General features: G+C 42.6%; 1 protein-coding gene across 2 annotated transcripts in view; it reads right to left on the reverse strand.

Moving 5' to 3' along the window:
* Positions 1-6,228: 6,228 nt before the first annotated feature.
* Positions 6,229-18,008, reverse strand: part of LOC146822062 (cryptic protein-like) — a 66,831-nt gene continuing 55,051 nt past the window's right edge. For both annotated transcript variants that reach the window (XM_085609424.1, XM_085609423.1), the window contains exons 2-6: positions 14,864-14,913; positions 14,569-14,742; positions 13,890-14,004; positions 13,691-13,797; positions 6,229-7,533 (exon numbers count right to left, since the gene is read on the reverse strand). In XM_085609424.1, coding sequence (XP_085465550.1) covers positions 7,415-7,533; positions 13,691-13,797; positions 13,890-14,004; positions 14,569-14,742; positions 14,864-14,913 — 565 coding nt within the window. In that variant the 3' untranslated portion in view covers positions 6,229-7,414. The remainder of the gene's footprint in view (positions 7,534-13,690; positions 13,798-13,889; positions 14,005-14,568; positions 14,743-14,863; positions 14,914-18,008) is intronic.

Genomic DNA, 18,008 nt, shown 5'->3' on the forward strand with positions numbered 1-18,008 from the left:
CAATTGATAAAGGGCCTAAACGGATGGGAGTAACTGGGTGGGGGAGGGCGCCATTAAACCAAATTTGGTGTTGCCATGCTGACAACGGAACTTCAAGAGTTCTATAAGGCCGATATAGATTAGGAAGGGCCGTGGGGGTGTATACATGGAACAAATTATTGTTTCCATTCACTGCCAGAAAGGTGACCCAAGAATAAAACACCTCAAAGTGCCAAGCCGTATCAGCTCCAACCACAAAGGTAAGAGCAACATCCGTGTCTGGCACTCTATAACTGGTCAGATGGCGATAGAGCACAGTGCGGCTATGTGCCGGAATATCAACTTCAGCAATGAAGACAAAGAACGTATAACAACCTAATGGGTGGCAGCGCAAGGGTTAACAATGAAAAGTAAACACCTTTTAACAATTTCAAGCTTGCAAAAAACCTATAAAAACATCTATATAGAAGGTTACACCGTCACAGCTGTTTTCGGAGAGCACAGGCTTGTGTTTCATTAGGTAAAAAGTGGGCACAGATTAAAGAGATGACTATTTTATTCAGGGTGATGTTTGGGACAGTTATGGGTTGGCGCTAGTTGGTTGGTTTGAGTAGGGGTGAGCGCGATTATAGCGTTTCAAAATATTTTGGTCAGCACTTCATTAGGGGGTGGGAGGATAGCAGGGTTTACTGTACTTTGTTGTTTAAATAGCACTTTTATTTTTCGCAATTGGTACATCTGATCTCGTATTTTTCAGAAACCCCTGACGAAGAGCCTTAGGCTCGAAATGCATTGGGTTGTACTAACAGGGCCTATGCTGGTGTTTATTAAATTACACGTGCCGTTGTTTAAAAGCCTGGAATGGAAAGCAGCCGCATTTGAAAATGTTCAATAAACATCTAAATGGAAATTTGCTGTCTCCGTGCAATTTATAAGAAAAAGATGGATCAAAACAGTGATTAAAAGGTCAAGTCTTTGCTAAAATATGGATGAAAGTAATGTATTGGAAGGGAAAAGGTCCCATTTACAGCAGTGTGCCAATCTGGTGCGTCTGCTACGTGCCTTTGAGCTTTTATTATGAAAGAGTGACGGGAGACGGGTCACTAAGAACGGTGTGCACGCAAGTTAGAATTTGCATCAAGATGTGGATTACACGAAAGGGAAGGAGTGCACTCTGATTCAGATATTTTTTTTACTTTTATTAAGTTGGCATTTTTCTACCTTATGAAAGAATACAGTTAACCAAAGGCTATCTAGAAACAGAGTGCTCTAACCATGTAAGACCGAAGGCTAAATTCATAGAGTTTATATAATTTCAACAATAGTTTATATAGAAAATAGCTTTAGGGTATGACAATTTATAAATAATTTATTGATCGTATTGCGAAAACAATAATGATAATCCACTTTTGGAGACATCCGCATTCAATGTAGCTGTTGTATCAGCTGTTTGATAAATGAAACCCAATGCATTTTGGGTGCTGTCACCCTTCATCAGGGGTAACAGTAAAACAATATATGGATATACCATTATGTTACCCATAGATTACAATATATGTGACAAATCAATAAATAAATATATATATATACACATCTACTGGCGGTCGCCAGTAGATAGTTATAGTTAGGACCCTGTTTCCATAGGAAAACCGCAACATTCTATTTTGAATAACTTTGGCGCCGGTCGACGAATCCTCGCGAAATTTTCAAAACTAATGGGGCGCTACGGTCCGCTCCTACCCTGAAAGTCTCGGGGGGATTCGTCAAGCGGGGGCTGAGAAAAAAGGGGGGTCCCAAAACGCGTTTTCCCCATGCATTTTTCCATAGGACCTTTAGACACAGCTACAGCCCGAACGGCTGAACAGAGTTACTTGAAATTTGGCAGAGAGGTAGTCTACAGGTCATGGAAGTGCCTTTTGTAGGTCTGGTGTAAATCTGTTCAGTAGTTCCAGAGAAAATAGCATTTAAATCAATATATATATCTGTGGCAGCTTACGGTGCGCTTACCGTGCGCTTACGGTAAGCTTACCGTACGCGTACGGTGACGTGCGCGATTCTGATTGGCTGTTAGATCTTAGTAAACATTCGAATCGGTCGAAACCAGGAAGTGTCGGCCGCCATTTTCTCTCTCGCACTCTGAGGGGGGGGGGGGGGGGAGTAAAAACAATGCTGGTTAACACAAAAAGGGGCATGCTAGACAGCTCCTAACCACATAGCCATGGTTAGGGTGTCCCCAAAGAACCCCCTAAGATCAAAAAATTAATTATTTTTTTTTTTTAGAAAAAACGCCGATTATGCTTACCGTACGCGTACGGTAAAAAATAAATAAATAAAAAAAAAACAATATCCACAATCGCCCCACCCCGTGTGTAAAAGGTGCCCGCAGGGCACCTTTTGTGCATGGGATATATATAAAAAGAACAAATAATAGATAACCTTGCACAACGAAGCGCATAATATGTCCGTGTGCGGACGGTGCGCGAAGCGCATCGTGCGTACATGGCCCATCCAGCGTAACGTGGGCATGCGGTGCGCGTAGCGCACCGCGTGCCCACCGTGCGTGCACGGCACTAACTGCGTAAAGTGGGCGCGCGGTGCGCAAAGCGCACCGCGTGCTCACTGTGCGTGCACGGTGCGCGAAGCGCACCGTGCGCGCACGGAACGAACTGCGTGAAGTGGGCGCGCACGCCACGAACGGCGTAAAGTAACTTAGCATTTAAAAAACCGTACAAATTCACTGAAAAAACCATAGGTTTCACACACGTTATAGTTAGGAATTAGCATTTAAAAAACCTTGCAAATTCAATGAAAAAACCATAGGTTTCACACATGTTATAGTTAGCTGGACATTTCACTCGTAAAAAACCATTGAAATTCCCCCGTTATAGTTAGTGCAGGCAACTATAACTCACGCGACCGCAATCCTCTGCTGATGACATATGTGTCTTTATGAAAAAAAAATATTTGTAATATATGTATAGCTAAAATTTAATGGAAGAAGACATGGGCAAGTAAGTGTCTAAATACAGTATTAGCATCAGCAGAGGATTGCGGTCGCGTGAGTTATAGGTGCCTGCACTAACTATAACGGGGGAATTTCAATGTTTTTTTACGAGTGAAATGTCCAGCTAACTGTAACATGTGTGAAACCTATGGTTTTTTCATTGAATTTGCAAGGTTTTTTAAATGCTAATTCCTAACTATAACGTGTGTGAAACCTATGGTTTTTTCAGTGAATATAGATATATACATATACACATGTATGATGCCGCCATACGACAATTCAGGCAAGTGGGAGCCCTGAGACAACAGGAGTTGGTTACATCAGAATCTGGGTCAGGAACCTACTCAGACTTGGAGGATGTAGCTGGGAATACAAAGAGAGACATGCTGCCCTTCACATCTCTGGAAGAATATCATTTTTTACAGTCCAACAAGACTGAAGCCAAAATTACCAGATGCAGGAAGAGGAAAAAGCAACGTAAGAGGAAAACAAGGAGGGGAGCACACAAACGCGTAAGACAATGCTGCATGGGAGAACAACTCGGCAGACCAAGAGGAAATGATGGGTAAGGAGAACCTTACTGTGGCGAATCTGTCCTTGCACCATGTAACTGAGTCTGAACAATCACTCCTTAAATTTGGCCTAACATTCTGACCCACGTCTAACTGACTATAGTAGAACTCAAATTGATTTTTTTTATATATAAGGAAACTCAAGCTCTTGAAGATGTTCCTTTTAAAAAGAAAAAGGGCAAATAATCCAAGGAGTGGGATTGGTCTGCCTAATAAGGATGATACTTTTGATTGTCTTTGTGTCAAAGATATTGATCTTCTTGCAAGTCTAGCAGAACTAAATGAGGAGGTTGTGGACTGGGAAGGGGAGGAGGATCTGTTAAAAAGCTGGGCCTTGAAACCGGAGGGACAGTAACCACAAGATTTAGGTCAAAATCTAAATTTAACCCCAACTTGCCACATAACCTAGACATGTACCATGAAATCATCACACGTGAGCTAATGAAAATCAGGATTAACACTAAGAACAGATATGCACATAACCTAACTCCAACACAGAGCAGCTTTGAGTACCCTAAATAAGGATCTGAGTTTCGTCAAACAGTCAGATAAAGGGGGGGAACATAGTGCTATGGGATATTAATAAATACAAATAGGAGGCAAATAGCCAGCTTATATTATCAGGAGGCTACACACGATCAACTAGAGAGCTGTATGATAAAGCTACAAGCTGTTTCTTTTTGAAACTTTTAGACTGGAGAAGGAGAGAACTTTTAGGGGAGGATGAGTGTCACTTTCTCATGTGAAGAAAACGGTGGCACCATGTTTTTACATGCTGCCAAAAATCCACGAAGATAGGTCAAATCTACCTGGCAGGCCTACTGTGTCAGCCAGTGGGAGCCTCCTGGAGAATAAATCTGTATTCTTAGATTCATTCCTGTTCCCATATGTTCCTAGTCTTCCCTCATACTGTAGGAACAGTGCGGATTTTATAAATAGGATTGAGGGAATACCCTGGCAGGACAGCTTTTGGCTAACTACCATTGATGTGGTCGCATTGTATACGTGTATTGAACATCCAAAGGGGATTGCAGCATGTAGACATTTCTTCAGTGATAAGTCAATCTTTGTGTATGAGCATTCTATGATGCTGCTAGTGCTGCTTACCATTTGCTTGGAGAATAACTTTTTTCTATTTGAGGATAAGTGGTACAAACAAGAGATCGAACTGCCACAAGGCGTTGCTTCGCAGAGAGCTATGCATGTATGTTCATGGGATGGTGGGAGCAACAGATGGTGTGGGTTGAGAAGAATGAGGAACTGACTAAACCTTGTCTTTTGGACTATGTTCAATGACTATCTTTTCTTACTCTGGAGTGGCACCAGTGCTCCAAATCCTTTCAGAAATCAAAGCAGAGACTGAGCTCCTGGACACATACAGTTGTCTCCTGATGAGGTTTAATCAGAAGTTCAATGACAATTGGTGCTTTTGAGCAGCTGGAGCCCTGTGTGATGTTTACTGCAAACCCCTTTATGCAAGTGGATGTTAGTGACATTTCCGTACAAATCAGTGTGCTGCTTAACCAGGAGTCTGCCACTATGGAGATGGAAATTGCCACTCTTCAAAACTACATTTTATTGAAAGCAAGGCAACCTAATGCAATTTTTTGGAGTCTTGTGGTTGCTGAAACCTACAAGAACACCTGCAATTAAATGTTTTTCCACGTTTGGGCCCACTTATCTTTGAGACTAAGCCTTCTCTGATATGGACTATGTAAAAACCAAGTTTTGAACAAATCTGACTGAAAGATTTGAATGACTGCATCAGAGTTGCTCTCAGGCTACACCTCAGATTACAGGGGATTGATAGATGCCAAGCAGTGTCCTGTTTCTCACTGATATGTAAGAGATGTTTATTTTCTGCATCTTTCAACTTTATTCATTGGTTTAATTAGCAAGAACAAAGCAACGTTTACTGACAAGACGAGAGTAAAAGGAGCATTGAGAATATATTTTCCAACATAACTGATGCCATTAAATTTTCTACGTGAAAATGTAACATAACCTTTGCAAAAAATGGAGTGTAAAGGGCAGATGCAGCACTTTCCTTAATGCACCCTATAGTTACATGAAACAAAATTGAAGAGTAATATCCCTTTGAATCCATACACGTTATTCAGCAAAAAATGTCACCGTCCTGTTAATGACTTCTTCAGAACTGCCTTAACTACCAGGTTACATGGCAGAGGACATCTTTCAGTACCATATTGAATGTAAGATTAATTTTCTTATATGTTTACTTGAGCTGCATTGTTATTTCTATAACAGTTGTTAACTGGAAGGTCTTAAAACACGGTGAAAAAGAACCTGGTGTCATTCAGATCATTGTTTCTAGCTAGGAAACTAAGTATTTGGTTCAAACAGTAACTTGGGTCCCAGGAAATTAGCCTTAAAGTCAATGAAGCAGTGAGTGATGGTCCCTGGGAACAATGCACGAGTTGCTTGGCTTTTAGTAACTCATAATTTTCACTGAGCAGAAGTAGCTCTCACTATAGAAACAGTTGGAGACTCCTGGTTTAAACTGATTAGCCAATAAGTCAAAATGTCTAATCTAATACAACCCTAATTTAACAGAATACTGAATAATGTTTTAAAATATACTTATGTATGTGGCATTAACACGGTTAGTCATTGTACAAATTATCTAGTAATAAAAACAGATGACGAGAGATGTAGAGACTAATCTTTATTGTAGCAAAAGACATTTAACGCCCCTCCTCCACCTTTAAACCTGTAATGAAGGCAGTTCTACAGAGAGCAACGAAAGGTGCTTTTGTGCTAACATAACACTCCTGTGACAGAATAACTGAAGAGGCTCATGCATCAAGTGTGAGCAAGTGTAACAAGGAGATAGGTCAGCCTATCTTCAGTCCCATGTATGAGGTCAAGAGGAATAAACACTGGGCACCCAGAATCAGGCTGAACCTGGAAGTACCTTCCTTCCCTACATAACAAGGAGGTGGTGCCAGTATCAGTACGCCCACTCTTGCTTCAAGGTAAATTGGACCACCCCAAGTTAATGCGAATTTTCAAGGAATGGACCCTTGCATGCACCAGCAGGAAGAAGCACAAAACTCCTTTAAAGTACATTATTGGTGCACCTCTCAGTCACTGTCTTTTCCCATCATACACTGCCACCACAAAATAAAAACTCATTTACCATACATGCGTGTATGAACAGAAACACCCAGCTACTCCAAGGCTGCATTGCAAAGCATGCACTGTACCAAGACAACTACAACGCAGGAAAGGGGTAGGACCAATAAATTTAAAGTGGAGCATGAAATGGTGGGGGACTCTAATCCCCAGACACCTTGTAGTGTTATGGCTATCCTCGGAGTTCTCATTTGAGAGTACTTAATTTAGACATGCATGTTTGTGTTCTGAAATCAAAGTCATTTGATTGAAATTGGAAGCCATTTTTAAAAATATGAGCAGCATTTAAAAAGGTGGCAATGGAATGAGTAGAGTGAAATTTATAAAAAAGATAGAAACATCAGAAAAATAACTTCCCAGAAACAAACACTAACACATTCTATCAACATTTTAAAAACACTCACAAATGTTTGTCACTCACCCTCTGATAAAGCCAACACTGATGCACTCTAGACAATTACAAGAAGGGAAAATTGACATGATAGTATTAGTTACAGATTTAAAAAAATATAAAATAAATAACTACGTTATACATTTAGAGTTCATCTATTCTTCCACTGGAAGAAAAATGATTTGTGATGACAGATCTTTCAGACATATGCAAACATTACAACATACACAAAAACCCTACCTTAACCCCCTCCCAACCCACACCAACATATGTACACTAGGAAGATTGGCAGCACCCATGCTGGGCCATGGGTTAATGAAACATCCACACAAATCGATAGAACACCAAGAGTTTCAAGATGAATGCTTGTTGGGTCAACGTGTTGCTCCCAGATTTCAATCCCAAAATTTCATCTTCATACTTTATCAGATCTGAAAAAGAAGGATAGATGTCACTTTTGCGTTTGCCATTCAGTTGAGGGTTAAGCGTTTAATATGGCCTACCTCACACCCGGCAGAGGTGTGAATGGCTAGTAGGAAGCATGAACTGCACCATTAGTATGTCGGCAGAGTTAAATTGACATTTTCAATTTTTTTAATACCATTTCCAGTGGGTTGTGATGCTTTACATATACATTGTAAAAGTTGGGCATTACAGTACCAAAAATACAAAGAGGGGCGGGGGAATGGGAGGCAATGAAGGTGCAGTAACTGGGTTCCAATAGTTATGGTCAAACCAAATTAGGCAGGTACTGTTCCTATCAGAAGACAAGCTAAGGATGCAAGATGGTGGGCGAGACCTGGGGAGGGAATCCTAAGGAATGGTTTTTGTTGCCCTCACACATCCCTGGGGATGTAATGCGTCATAATTGGGCTATTTGCTCCACGTAGGGCTGGCGCTGTAATTCCCTACGGGTCCCCCAGAGGGTCACTTTAGCAGAGATCTTTTGTTTTTAAGCCATATGGTTAAAAGTGCAAGTTTGAGGGTGTCCTAGGTGTGGGGGTGATAATGTGTGTGAACGTGTCTAAGTTAAAACTTTGTAGAAGATATCAAAATTCTTTAATGTGAGGATTCACATACCAGATAAGAAAACATGCAGAATAAAAAAAATTCTTACTTCTCCTTTCTGCCTCTTAGGTTTGGACAATCATTTTTAAAGTTTAACCAGGTATCTTTCTTATCAAGGGAATACCTTCACAACACATCATGACATAGGTGTGGGGTAGGATCTCCATCTCCTTTTTCGGTCCTGAAGAAGCACTATTGATTATTTTCAGACCCTAAGGCATGAAACATGTGTATCTGATTACACTACATCCATAATCTTGAAGCCACTTGAGTAAATCATTCCCCAATAGTAGCACCAACCTTGTTTATGGTTTAACCCTGTGAGCAGGGTCCTCACATTAAAGATTATTTTGATATCTCCTGGACAGTTTTAAAAAAATTAGTCACTAACACACCTTTCTCTGCTAAAGTGACCCTTTGGGGGACCTGTAGAGCATTGAAGTGCTGGCCTGACAAGGAGCACAAAGGCCAGTGATGAAGCATGACATCCCCAGGGATGTGTGAAGGTGCCAAGAAACAGTCCTTAGGATCTCCTCCCTTGGTCATGTCCACTATAATGCCTCTTGCTCTCATCCTCTGATAGGAACAGTACCTCCCTAATTTAGTTTGAGCATTACAGTACAACAGTGCAATCACAGTATTGTGTAGCATAGATGTTCAAGGCCAGCGCAGCCCAGTAAACTGTGATGGTGTAACAACTTTGAACCATGAATACATAAACAGAAACCTTGAGCCAAAGGCCCTTCAAGAATAATTAATGAAGGTACAGTCTAAATGCTCCCAGATTCATCCTGCGGTGGGTTTCCTGATCAGGTGGAGGGGGGAGTAGCCACTCTACTGCTTTACGAATACATGGCCACAGTACACTGGTAACATATGCAAGACAGAATAAGGCGCTGTGGTTCCCTAATTGGACACAGACAAGGGGAATCTTTAGGGCAACACGGGAACCCCAGACAATAGTTGCAGCGCTCTGCAATGGCAGTGATGCGCCACCTGAAAGAGGCTATTAGAGGATGCTGGAAGTGTGGAGCTGGGGAGGGACAATTCCTGCATCAGAGTCCACGCTTCAGTCTCCATTTCCATTCCTTCTAGTAGGAAGAGCCCAGCCAGTTACCGGGTGTGCCATTGGAGTTAGGCTGCTTAACAGTGCTCAAACACTGGGGACCCCAACACTCTGTGCTCAGACAGCAGCTGCAGTTTGGATGGGGACACTCTGTGTCTCCCTGTCTTCCAGATAAGGCCCCCCTCCAGCATCACATTCAATACACGAAAGGTACAACAGGGGCTGTGAAGCAGTAGGGATGTGATGCAATATAGGTATCACCATTTGAGATTGCCACCCAGCCCTGCACTGTAGGGGAAGGGAATACCAAAAGGCAATCAGAGGCCACAAGAAAGAAATCACCTTTTTGAGATTGCCATTAATTCCTGCATCAAATGAAAAATATTAAAGCTCCAGTAGTTGAAGGTGAGCAGTTCCATTCGAAGGACATGAACACCAACTGCAATAACCTGCACAAGACAGTCAGGATGAAGCGGAAATATATAGGTCTTAGTTAATCCCCAGTCCTGAGGAGGCTTTGAAGAAGTCTAGGATGTGTGCAACTTCTACACTGGTGCCCACATCTGATATACACAAGAACGTCATTGGCTTATAGAGAATAAAGCTTGATGCCTGCCCCTGCTAGTGAACGGCTGTGCGATCTTCTGCACTATCCTGACTCTTACTGATGGCTCAGCATAAGGAGATTAATCATCCACAGGAGTCTGCAACCAAATGCCCACACACTGCAGGGCCCAAACATGTAGTGCCAATCCAGGGTGTCAAATGCTTTTTCAACATCCAGGACTGAGCACACAGTAGGGCCAGAGCATCAGGGCCTCCTCCAGCAGTCTGTGCAATCTATGTAGGTTTAGTGTTGTGGACCAGCCCAGTATAAACCTGTTCTGACCTTGGTGGATCTATGCAGGCATGTGATCCAGTAACTAAGCCCCCAGCACCTTGCTAAGGATTTGATAGCCTCTGGCCTTCATGGACAGTGGTCTGTAGGAGGCAACTTCCACCGGGTCACGTCCTGAATTCAGGAGATTAACATGTGTGCAACCCACCAAAAAAACCTCTGCCTTCAAAGGTGGGTGACAAACGCTATGCTAGTCTAGCAGATTGCATTAATAAAATTGCAAACATACACCCTGCAATATCCTTTTCTCTTTGCAACATCTCCATTTCATCAACAAACATCAATTTCTAGCCTTTTGGTCAGTCCTGGTGTATTTCCTGTGCATGTGGTGCCAAACCACATGCAGTGCATACATGCAAGGCTTATTCAAACATCGGTGACAAAGCCCTCAGACACTAAATCAAATTGTGTGTACCACTGAAATGCCTAAATGATGAAATTAGCTACATTTTGTAGAGCTTGAAGATTCTCGAACCATTGACTCAAAGGTTTCAGACTCTAGAGACTGATAAGGTTAAACGAAACTTGTTGCGGCACTAGTTGACAGCTCTCTGGATCACAAATACCCTGCTGAGGATGCTAATAGGTGTTCACCGGTACCTGGTGCCAAATATTAATAAGTGCAGATAAGGCGTAAAGCAAGAGAAGCTGTTTATGCAATGGCCTTAAACACAGCTGCATTTTGGCATTACGTTTATTTCATACATTTACAATATACTTGGAACATTAGATTATGTTCGGATTTGATGTTTGGCCGAAAACTGGGTAACATGCCAGTGGTCACCTTAATAGAAGCACATTTTGTAATCCTATTCGACCACAGCCCAGTCGGCCTACGTGGTTTAGAAAGCTTTTTTTCTAAAACACAATAAGTAGACAAAGTTTAACTGGACAACTGAGGGAATTCTCGTTTGAGCAAGAACACAAATAAGCATATTTATGAGTGGCATTTTATCAAAATGTATCCACCATTTCTCTCAAGAACTAGTCGATTTGAAAGTTGGTTGATCATGAAGTGGGTCTCCAAAGACCTTACTATATTCTAGGAAAAATACCTCTTTTACAGCGACTTGGTGTAGGAAGCAAATATCGCACATGCCCTGTTCTATGGGACAGAATTTGCCTTTTTTTAGATCATTCGAAGGTAAAGTTTTTGACTCCTTGATTACAATGCATAGATCTCTGGCACACAAGCTATTCTATCAAACCACATCACATCAGTGCCTATTTGGAAGCCTTGGGTGCAACTATCAAATGGCCTTAGGGCCTCTTCGCTGCTTGAGAAATGCTCAGTGTTAACTTCTTACATTAGTTTTAACCATATGTCATGTGACCTCAAGGTCTGTGGAACTTCCAGCATTTCTTGCACGCAATCAGCATGTGAAATAGAATATATGACTGAGGTTCTACATATAATTATAAAAAATACAACAATTCAAACTTGCACAGTCTTCTAACACAATAATTTTCAACAGTGTTGCCTCTCTGCTGATTCAGCAAAAAAGATATCTCTTGTATATAATCAATTCAAGGAGGGTGGGGACAAGGTCATTTCCCATATCTCACCACACCCATGAGGAAAAGGTCTCAATTCTCTAGGGCTCTAGTCTGCTCCTGTGGATCCAACCACCTCTTCCCTCTCTGGTACAAGGTGATCCAAGCACTTCGTAAACTCCAGGTCACCTCCCACGCTCCCTTCTCTTGTGGATTGTTCCACCTCCAACCAAAGGTAGAGCCCACTTTTACCTTGTAATTCCAAAATATCAATTTACGAGCCAAGGCTGATGCCAGGTCTATTAATCTATTGCCTGCTTCTTCGATGAAGGCTACTGTCCACCCAGTATGTTCTCCAAAACGAGAAACTATTTGCACCCATGCACTGTACCAAACCATATGAAAGCAAGTTACCAACAAGTAACTACATCTCGGGCATATCTTGGATACCCCCAAACATGTCTGCTATTTTCCACGGGGAAAGATACCTTTGGTGTAAGATGTACGGTGTAAGCTTTAATCTAGTGTTCCCAGGGGCGTAACACAGGCCCCCGCAGCCCCCGCAGTGCGGGGGGGCCCCAAGCTCCAAGGGGCCCCCTCGGCACTGCACTCTTCCCGGAGAGCTCCTGATTAAGCCCGGAGGGGGCCCCTCTAGGTACCGTGCAGGGAGGCCCCCTCACTTTTCGTTACGACAGTGAGTGTTCCTTGATACTTTGAGTACACGTCAATATCCTGTTCCATTCCCCATCTATAATTTCTTGACCCTAGTCAGCTTCCCAACAATCTTTAGCCTCCACCAACTCCCTCCGCACTACCCCATTAAGTGCCCTGCTGAACCAAGTAATTGGGTGGTGGCCATTGCCCAAGGACATGAGAACTAATACCCTTTTCTTGAGTTGAGTGGTTGTGTGGGAGGGTTTGTGTGCCATAGTTGAGAGAACATTTGGGTCACAGATTTGTAGTTCAGAAATTACATGAACTGTTCTAGCTGTATAGTATTACCCCTACAAAGCAATCTTACTGGCTCATCTGAGCATCGTGTACTTATGAGAATTACTCAATAAGAAATTGGGGGACCTTGTAAAAATATAACCCATTAAAAAACAATTTCGGAAAACAGTTACAAACTATCTATGCAACAGACAAACCACTGTACGAGTGAAAAACATCTTGTATATGTATTGTTTAGACAACCCCAAACATCTTTATAGATTATCACTATTAGTGGATTTTGTATAAATTCGAGATTGGGGTGGGTTGTGAAGGCGGAAAATGCCCCTTACAATGCCATACAGAAAGGATTTCAGTATCAAGACTGCATATGCACTTTTATGTTCAGAGGTGGGTCCAAGATCTTCAACGTGTGCAGTTTGTCTGCCTTGCAATTAAAGTCAGAGTAAGCTAGCTGCACTACATGACAAATAGGGTTTCAAGGAATAAGAACAATTTTACACAAGTACCTCCGTTTTTTCTATGTCCCTGTTCCATCACAGATCGGCATGTTTTATATATTTTATTCAGATGATGTAATTGTATTATTTTATTGTATTTTTAGCTGTTTGTATCATTAGTATATAGTTTATGTATATCTAGAGGTTTTGCAGTCTTCCATCGGAGGGCAGGATCACAACAAAGATGACTTCAGACTCAATCCAACTTTTTTATCCTTCTTTAAAGATTTACCTCACATATTCAGAGTCTACCTAAGTAAAAATGCCATCATTTTGCCAATTTACTATTCATCCAACTGGCTTCATTCACTACTGTTCTACTTTGATTGCATGTGAACCCCTCCTTTGCTCACACGGCTTCATCCGTGATAGTTAAACGTTTTACTAAATAACAAATGGGATTCGTGGCTCAGCAGTAAGACATCTACATTGTCACCACCAGCCACCCCTCCATACTCTGGTCCCAACTCAAACATCCCTCAGAGAGAAGAATGAGATGTGTTACGCTATTTCCTCTCGATGGAAGGTTGTCATGAAGTGGGATTTCAACAGACCATGCTACAGTTTTTCCACTTTCAACATATCAGCTTTCAAAGGAAGATCGTCCATACCGCAGCCATCTTGGAATTTCAAGAAGCAGTGCATGACTCCGTAAACGCATCTGCAGAACGAGCAGCCCCTTTCCAACCAGTCGCCATTACGAACTGAGCCACAGTCGCTGCATGAGGGAAACAAACAGGAATAAAGACTACTTCCAGCAGAAGCGGCATACAAACACATCCAAAGTACAACAGAGGCCGCATAAGTCACCTGGTGCGGATATCAAACTCGCAGAACCTCCCGGTGAAGTGTTTGGTGCATGCGCAGAAACTTCCTAAAATGCAGGTGCCCCCATTTTTGCAGCATTGTCTGTCCAGTGACTGACCTATGGAAGAAACATGTAGACAAGGTGATCAGAAAATGGGACTCAGTCTTAACAGATGAAATAAACACGCAGCACACAAAACGTATGGACATAAGCTTTGGCACCCAAAATATTTCTGTGTTCAGAACTATCCTGGATTACCGACTTCGATCACCGCATGTGCTTTCCAGCTTTAATGTTTTTTCAATTAATTTGCACTTGCATTAGATATTGCTCCAGCATTACAAATCCAAACACTGCTTGCAGCCCTTCCATCAAATCATGCTTAGTCCAAACTTCCCTGTGATCGCCACCTGGCTTGTGATTTCAGAAATAAGAAAAACAAATCTTTGGCGGTGGCCTGGATGCCAGGCGCAGGTCACACTGCGCTCAGGGTGCAGTGGGTTGGTGCCCTCTGGCTGGTCCACATTTTAAGCCCCAAAGAGTTAAACAATTCACAGGGTATGTTAGCGAATACAAAACAAGATTATGATGTGGGGGCTTGTAAAGCGGTGGCATTTTAACAAGATAGCAGAAATCACAGGTTTTCAGCACGAGGAGATGGGTCAGAGTGGATTGCCTTACTCTCAGTGAGCCCAGGGAAGGGGAAGGCTTTGGCAAAATCCTGCGCCGTGCCACCTTTGTGGGCATTTGCTTGGCCACTGACATTCCGTAGGATCATAGAAGCTTCCCGTGGCTTGCGGAAGCGCACACGGAGGTCCAGGCGCTGTCGGTCACCTGGGGCCACCCACAACAGCCCTGCAGAATGGACATAAAATAGGAAGAAGAGGTCATGAATGCACACTGATCACATAAAGGACAAGGTGCAGTCTCGATAAAAGATAAATGCATTAAAAAACCCAAACACACCACAACTCACCATCCACTAGAAGCAGCGTTGGCACAATATTGACTGTCACATAAACAGACCTAGAAGAGAAAGCAGGATGGAACAGAGGATTAGTACTGTGAGGGTCCCACTGCTAATGAAAGACAGTGAATTAGGATTATAGACCAGGGACTGCAGGTAGGACGCTGCCAACATTTATTTTTTCATTTTGATACTGTAGAGTTTGAATTTTTCTTCTCAACGTTGGAAAGAGTACTAGAAGGCACCAGTCATGAGACGACACATGCTCCTGTGGTATGCTGACGAATGTGCTAAGGCTCTTCTGATAAAACATACTGGCTCAAAAGGCAATAGCTATTCATTCAGTGTATGTAATGTGTTTTCAGTAAACAGACTGGGTCTGTCCTCACCTTGCAATCAACATACTGTAAATGTTCTTAAATATAAATCAGTGGCATAGAGACCTGAGCAGGCTGTGGTCCTTAACATTTTGACTTCTGTGGTCCCCCCACATAAACATTACTGGAGCTCGGGACCCCCACTGAGACATTATTGGAAGCCGGGGACCCCCACTGAGCATTTCCGGAGATTTGAACCCCAAAACAATACACGAAAAATACAGAAACATGCCCTCAAAAACACAAATAACTTAATATTTTATTTTCACAAATAAAAAAATCTAAATTTGAATGGGACGGTTATAATTATAACAAGGGTCCCCTTCCAGAACTTCCACCAGAAGCAGTACCCCTTGTAGTAGTCCTTACTGGGGTACCAGAGCTGGAGAAGGACAAACGGGAGAGCTTTACCCAGTTGAAAAATAAAATATCACACTGGCTAAGTCTACACAGACCTATTGCAAATAATATCAATGGAGAAATTATACATGTCCGCCGCCTTCCTTGGCTGGGAGGAAGACCCAAAGATATTGAGGGAGACATTGTGGTCATTAATTTTAGAGATCAGAATGCCGTCCATTTTATACTTAATTGGCCGTCAGACCACGATAGTAAACCGATTACCCCCCGTCCCCTAACATACTTTTACCCTCGCTCAGTGGTGTTCCCACCAAATCATCAATCACAGCGAGCTCCCCCCCCACCATTATTGAGGCAAATGCTTCCAAACCCATATCGCCCACCTGTCTACAATAATGGTCCTATATTTAGCGACAGGCAACTACCATTAGCTGTAGATTTTTATGGGTGGAATACTATAGGCCCAAGATATAACCCCCTAACACATAGGAGAATGGATCATCTCAAACCCTTTACACCCTTAGATACCACCAACAGGTTTGAGGTGTTTAGTGGCCTGGAAGACTGCGATTGATGCCATCGAGCCACGGGGAAGGAGGAGAAGGAATTCCGTGGTGATATAGGGGGAGACACGGGTGGAGGAACGGGGGAAAAAGGTTCAATAGTTACTAATACACCCAATGGATACAATGTTACATGTAGTTCTGGGGGCAGTACATGTAGTTTTGCCCAGCTTCACTGTAATTTTGATGCTTTTACCCCGGCCAATGGAAGTACAAGCCTGACCTTATTATCTGTAGATCCCGTGCCAGGGGAATTAACCCATGTCCACACCTTATCCCCACCATCCACTGAGGCTGTTAGTTCAATGGAACGGGGATATAAGATGGCGAGCTGGAATATTGCTGGATGGAATAACAAGTTAGAATGTCTAGGATGGTCAGAATTTATAACCCAATTTGATATCCTGTGTCTCCAGGAGACTTGGGCGGCCGAAGATGTCTATCTTGACGGGTATGTTGCCTATAATTGCCATGCCCAACCATCCAACATGGGGAGAGCCAGCGGTGGAATGGTGATACTGCTTTCTGTGAGGCTACCGGTTCGAGTAAAAATCTACCGGACAGTCGGTCTACACTCTCAGTTGTTGTGGTTACAAAATAGGAATGGGCGAAATGTTTTAGTTATAAATCACTACAATAATGCCTTTAACCACTCAAATACAGATATGGTTGATGAACTTGAAGCGGAGGTGGAAAGACTATATGGGTGCAGTGATGTGCATTTTGATATTTTGTGGGGCGGAGATTTTAACATTTACATGTGCCCATTTGGTGGCAATAGGGTGTGTGGGCATGGGGATGACGTGGGGGAAGATCAGACCCACTTTATGCATTCGGCCTATGGGGATTCCCTTAACACTTTTATGCTTAAAATGGATTTATGTATTATGTTACCTAGGGTAGACAGTGAGGGTAATTCGGTACCAACCTTTATTGGTAGGAACTGTGCCACGGTTATCGATTACCTCATTGTCTCCACCAGTATTACAGCTCTGTGTTCCTTACCTGTAATAGTAGATCCGGCCCTAAGTGATCATAACTGTTTAACAATGTATCTTTCTTTGTGGGGGGACAAAGAAAAGGCGTTACATGGTGAAGTGACAGATATAGTCCCACATAGACCTAATGGCCCTAGAATTAAATGGGGTAGGCAAAACGAGGAACAATTACTTTGTACTATCGTGTCTGCCTGTATTGACGAGGTGGAATGCTGTCTTGAACCCGGAAAGAATAATGTTGATATTCTAGTTAGTTTCGACATTATTAATAAAAATGTTGCTGAAATTTTAACTGGAAGAAAAAAAAAGGGCCCTATGATTAATGGGGGATGGTTTAACAGAGAATGCACCAAATCCTTACAAAGACTCAAAGCTGCTCTCAAGGGAAAACCCAGAGATAAGGAAGCAGTTAATACCCTCAGAAGGGAATACACAATTCATCTGAGGGATAGGAAACAGGAATTAAGGGAAGAGGCTTGGAACAATTTGACCAAGGCAGTGGACCTTAAGGATACCAAGCTTTTCTGGTCCACTGTAAATAGTCCCTTCCTCCAAAATGAAGAAGTCCCGGTAATGTCAGCCCAGGTATCTGAGGAACAATGGGTGGCTCATTTTACTAGTATTTTTAACCCCGAAGGACTAGCTGTTGGGGGGGATAGTGAAACCATGGCTTTAACCCCCATACCTCTCAATATCACAGTCCTAGAGGTAGATGCAGCCATTCGGGCTAGTAAGGGGGGAAAGGCGCCGGGCCCGGACGGGGTACCCGTTGACCTTTATAAAGCCGAGATTTCCATTTGGAGCCCATTGTTAACAAAGGTTTTTAATGCAGCTGCGACGATTGCGGCTCCACAGA

The sequence above is a fragment of the Triturus cristatus genome, chromosome 6, assembly GCF_964204655.1.
Source record: "Triturus cristatus chromosome 6, aTriCri1.1, whole genome shotgun sequence".
NCBI classification, from domain to species: Eukaryota; Metazoa; Chordata; class Amphibia; order Caudata; family Salamandridae; genus Triturus; species Triturus cristatus.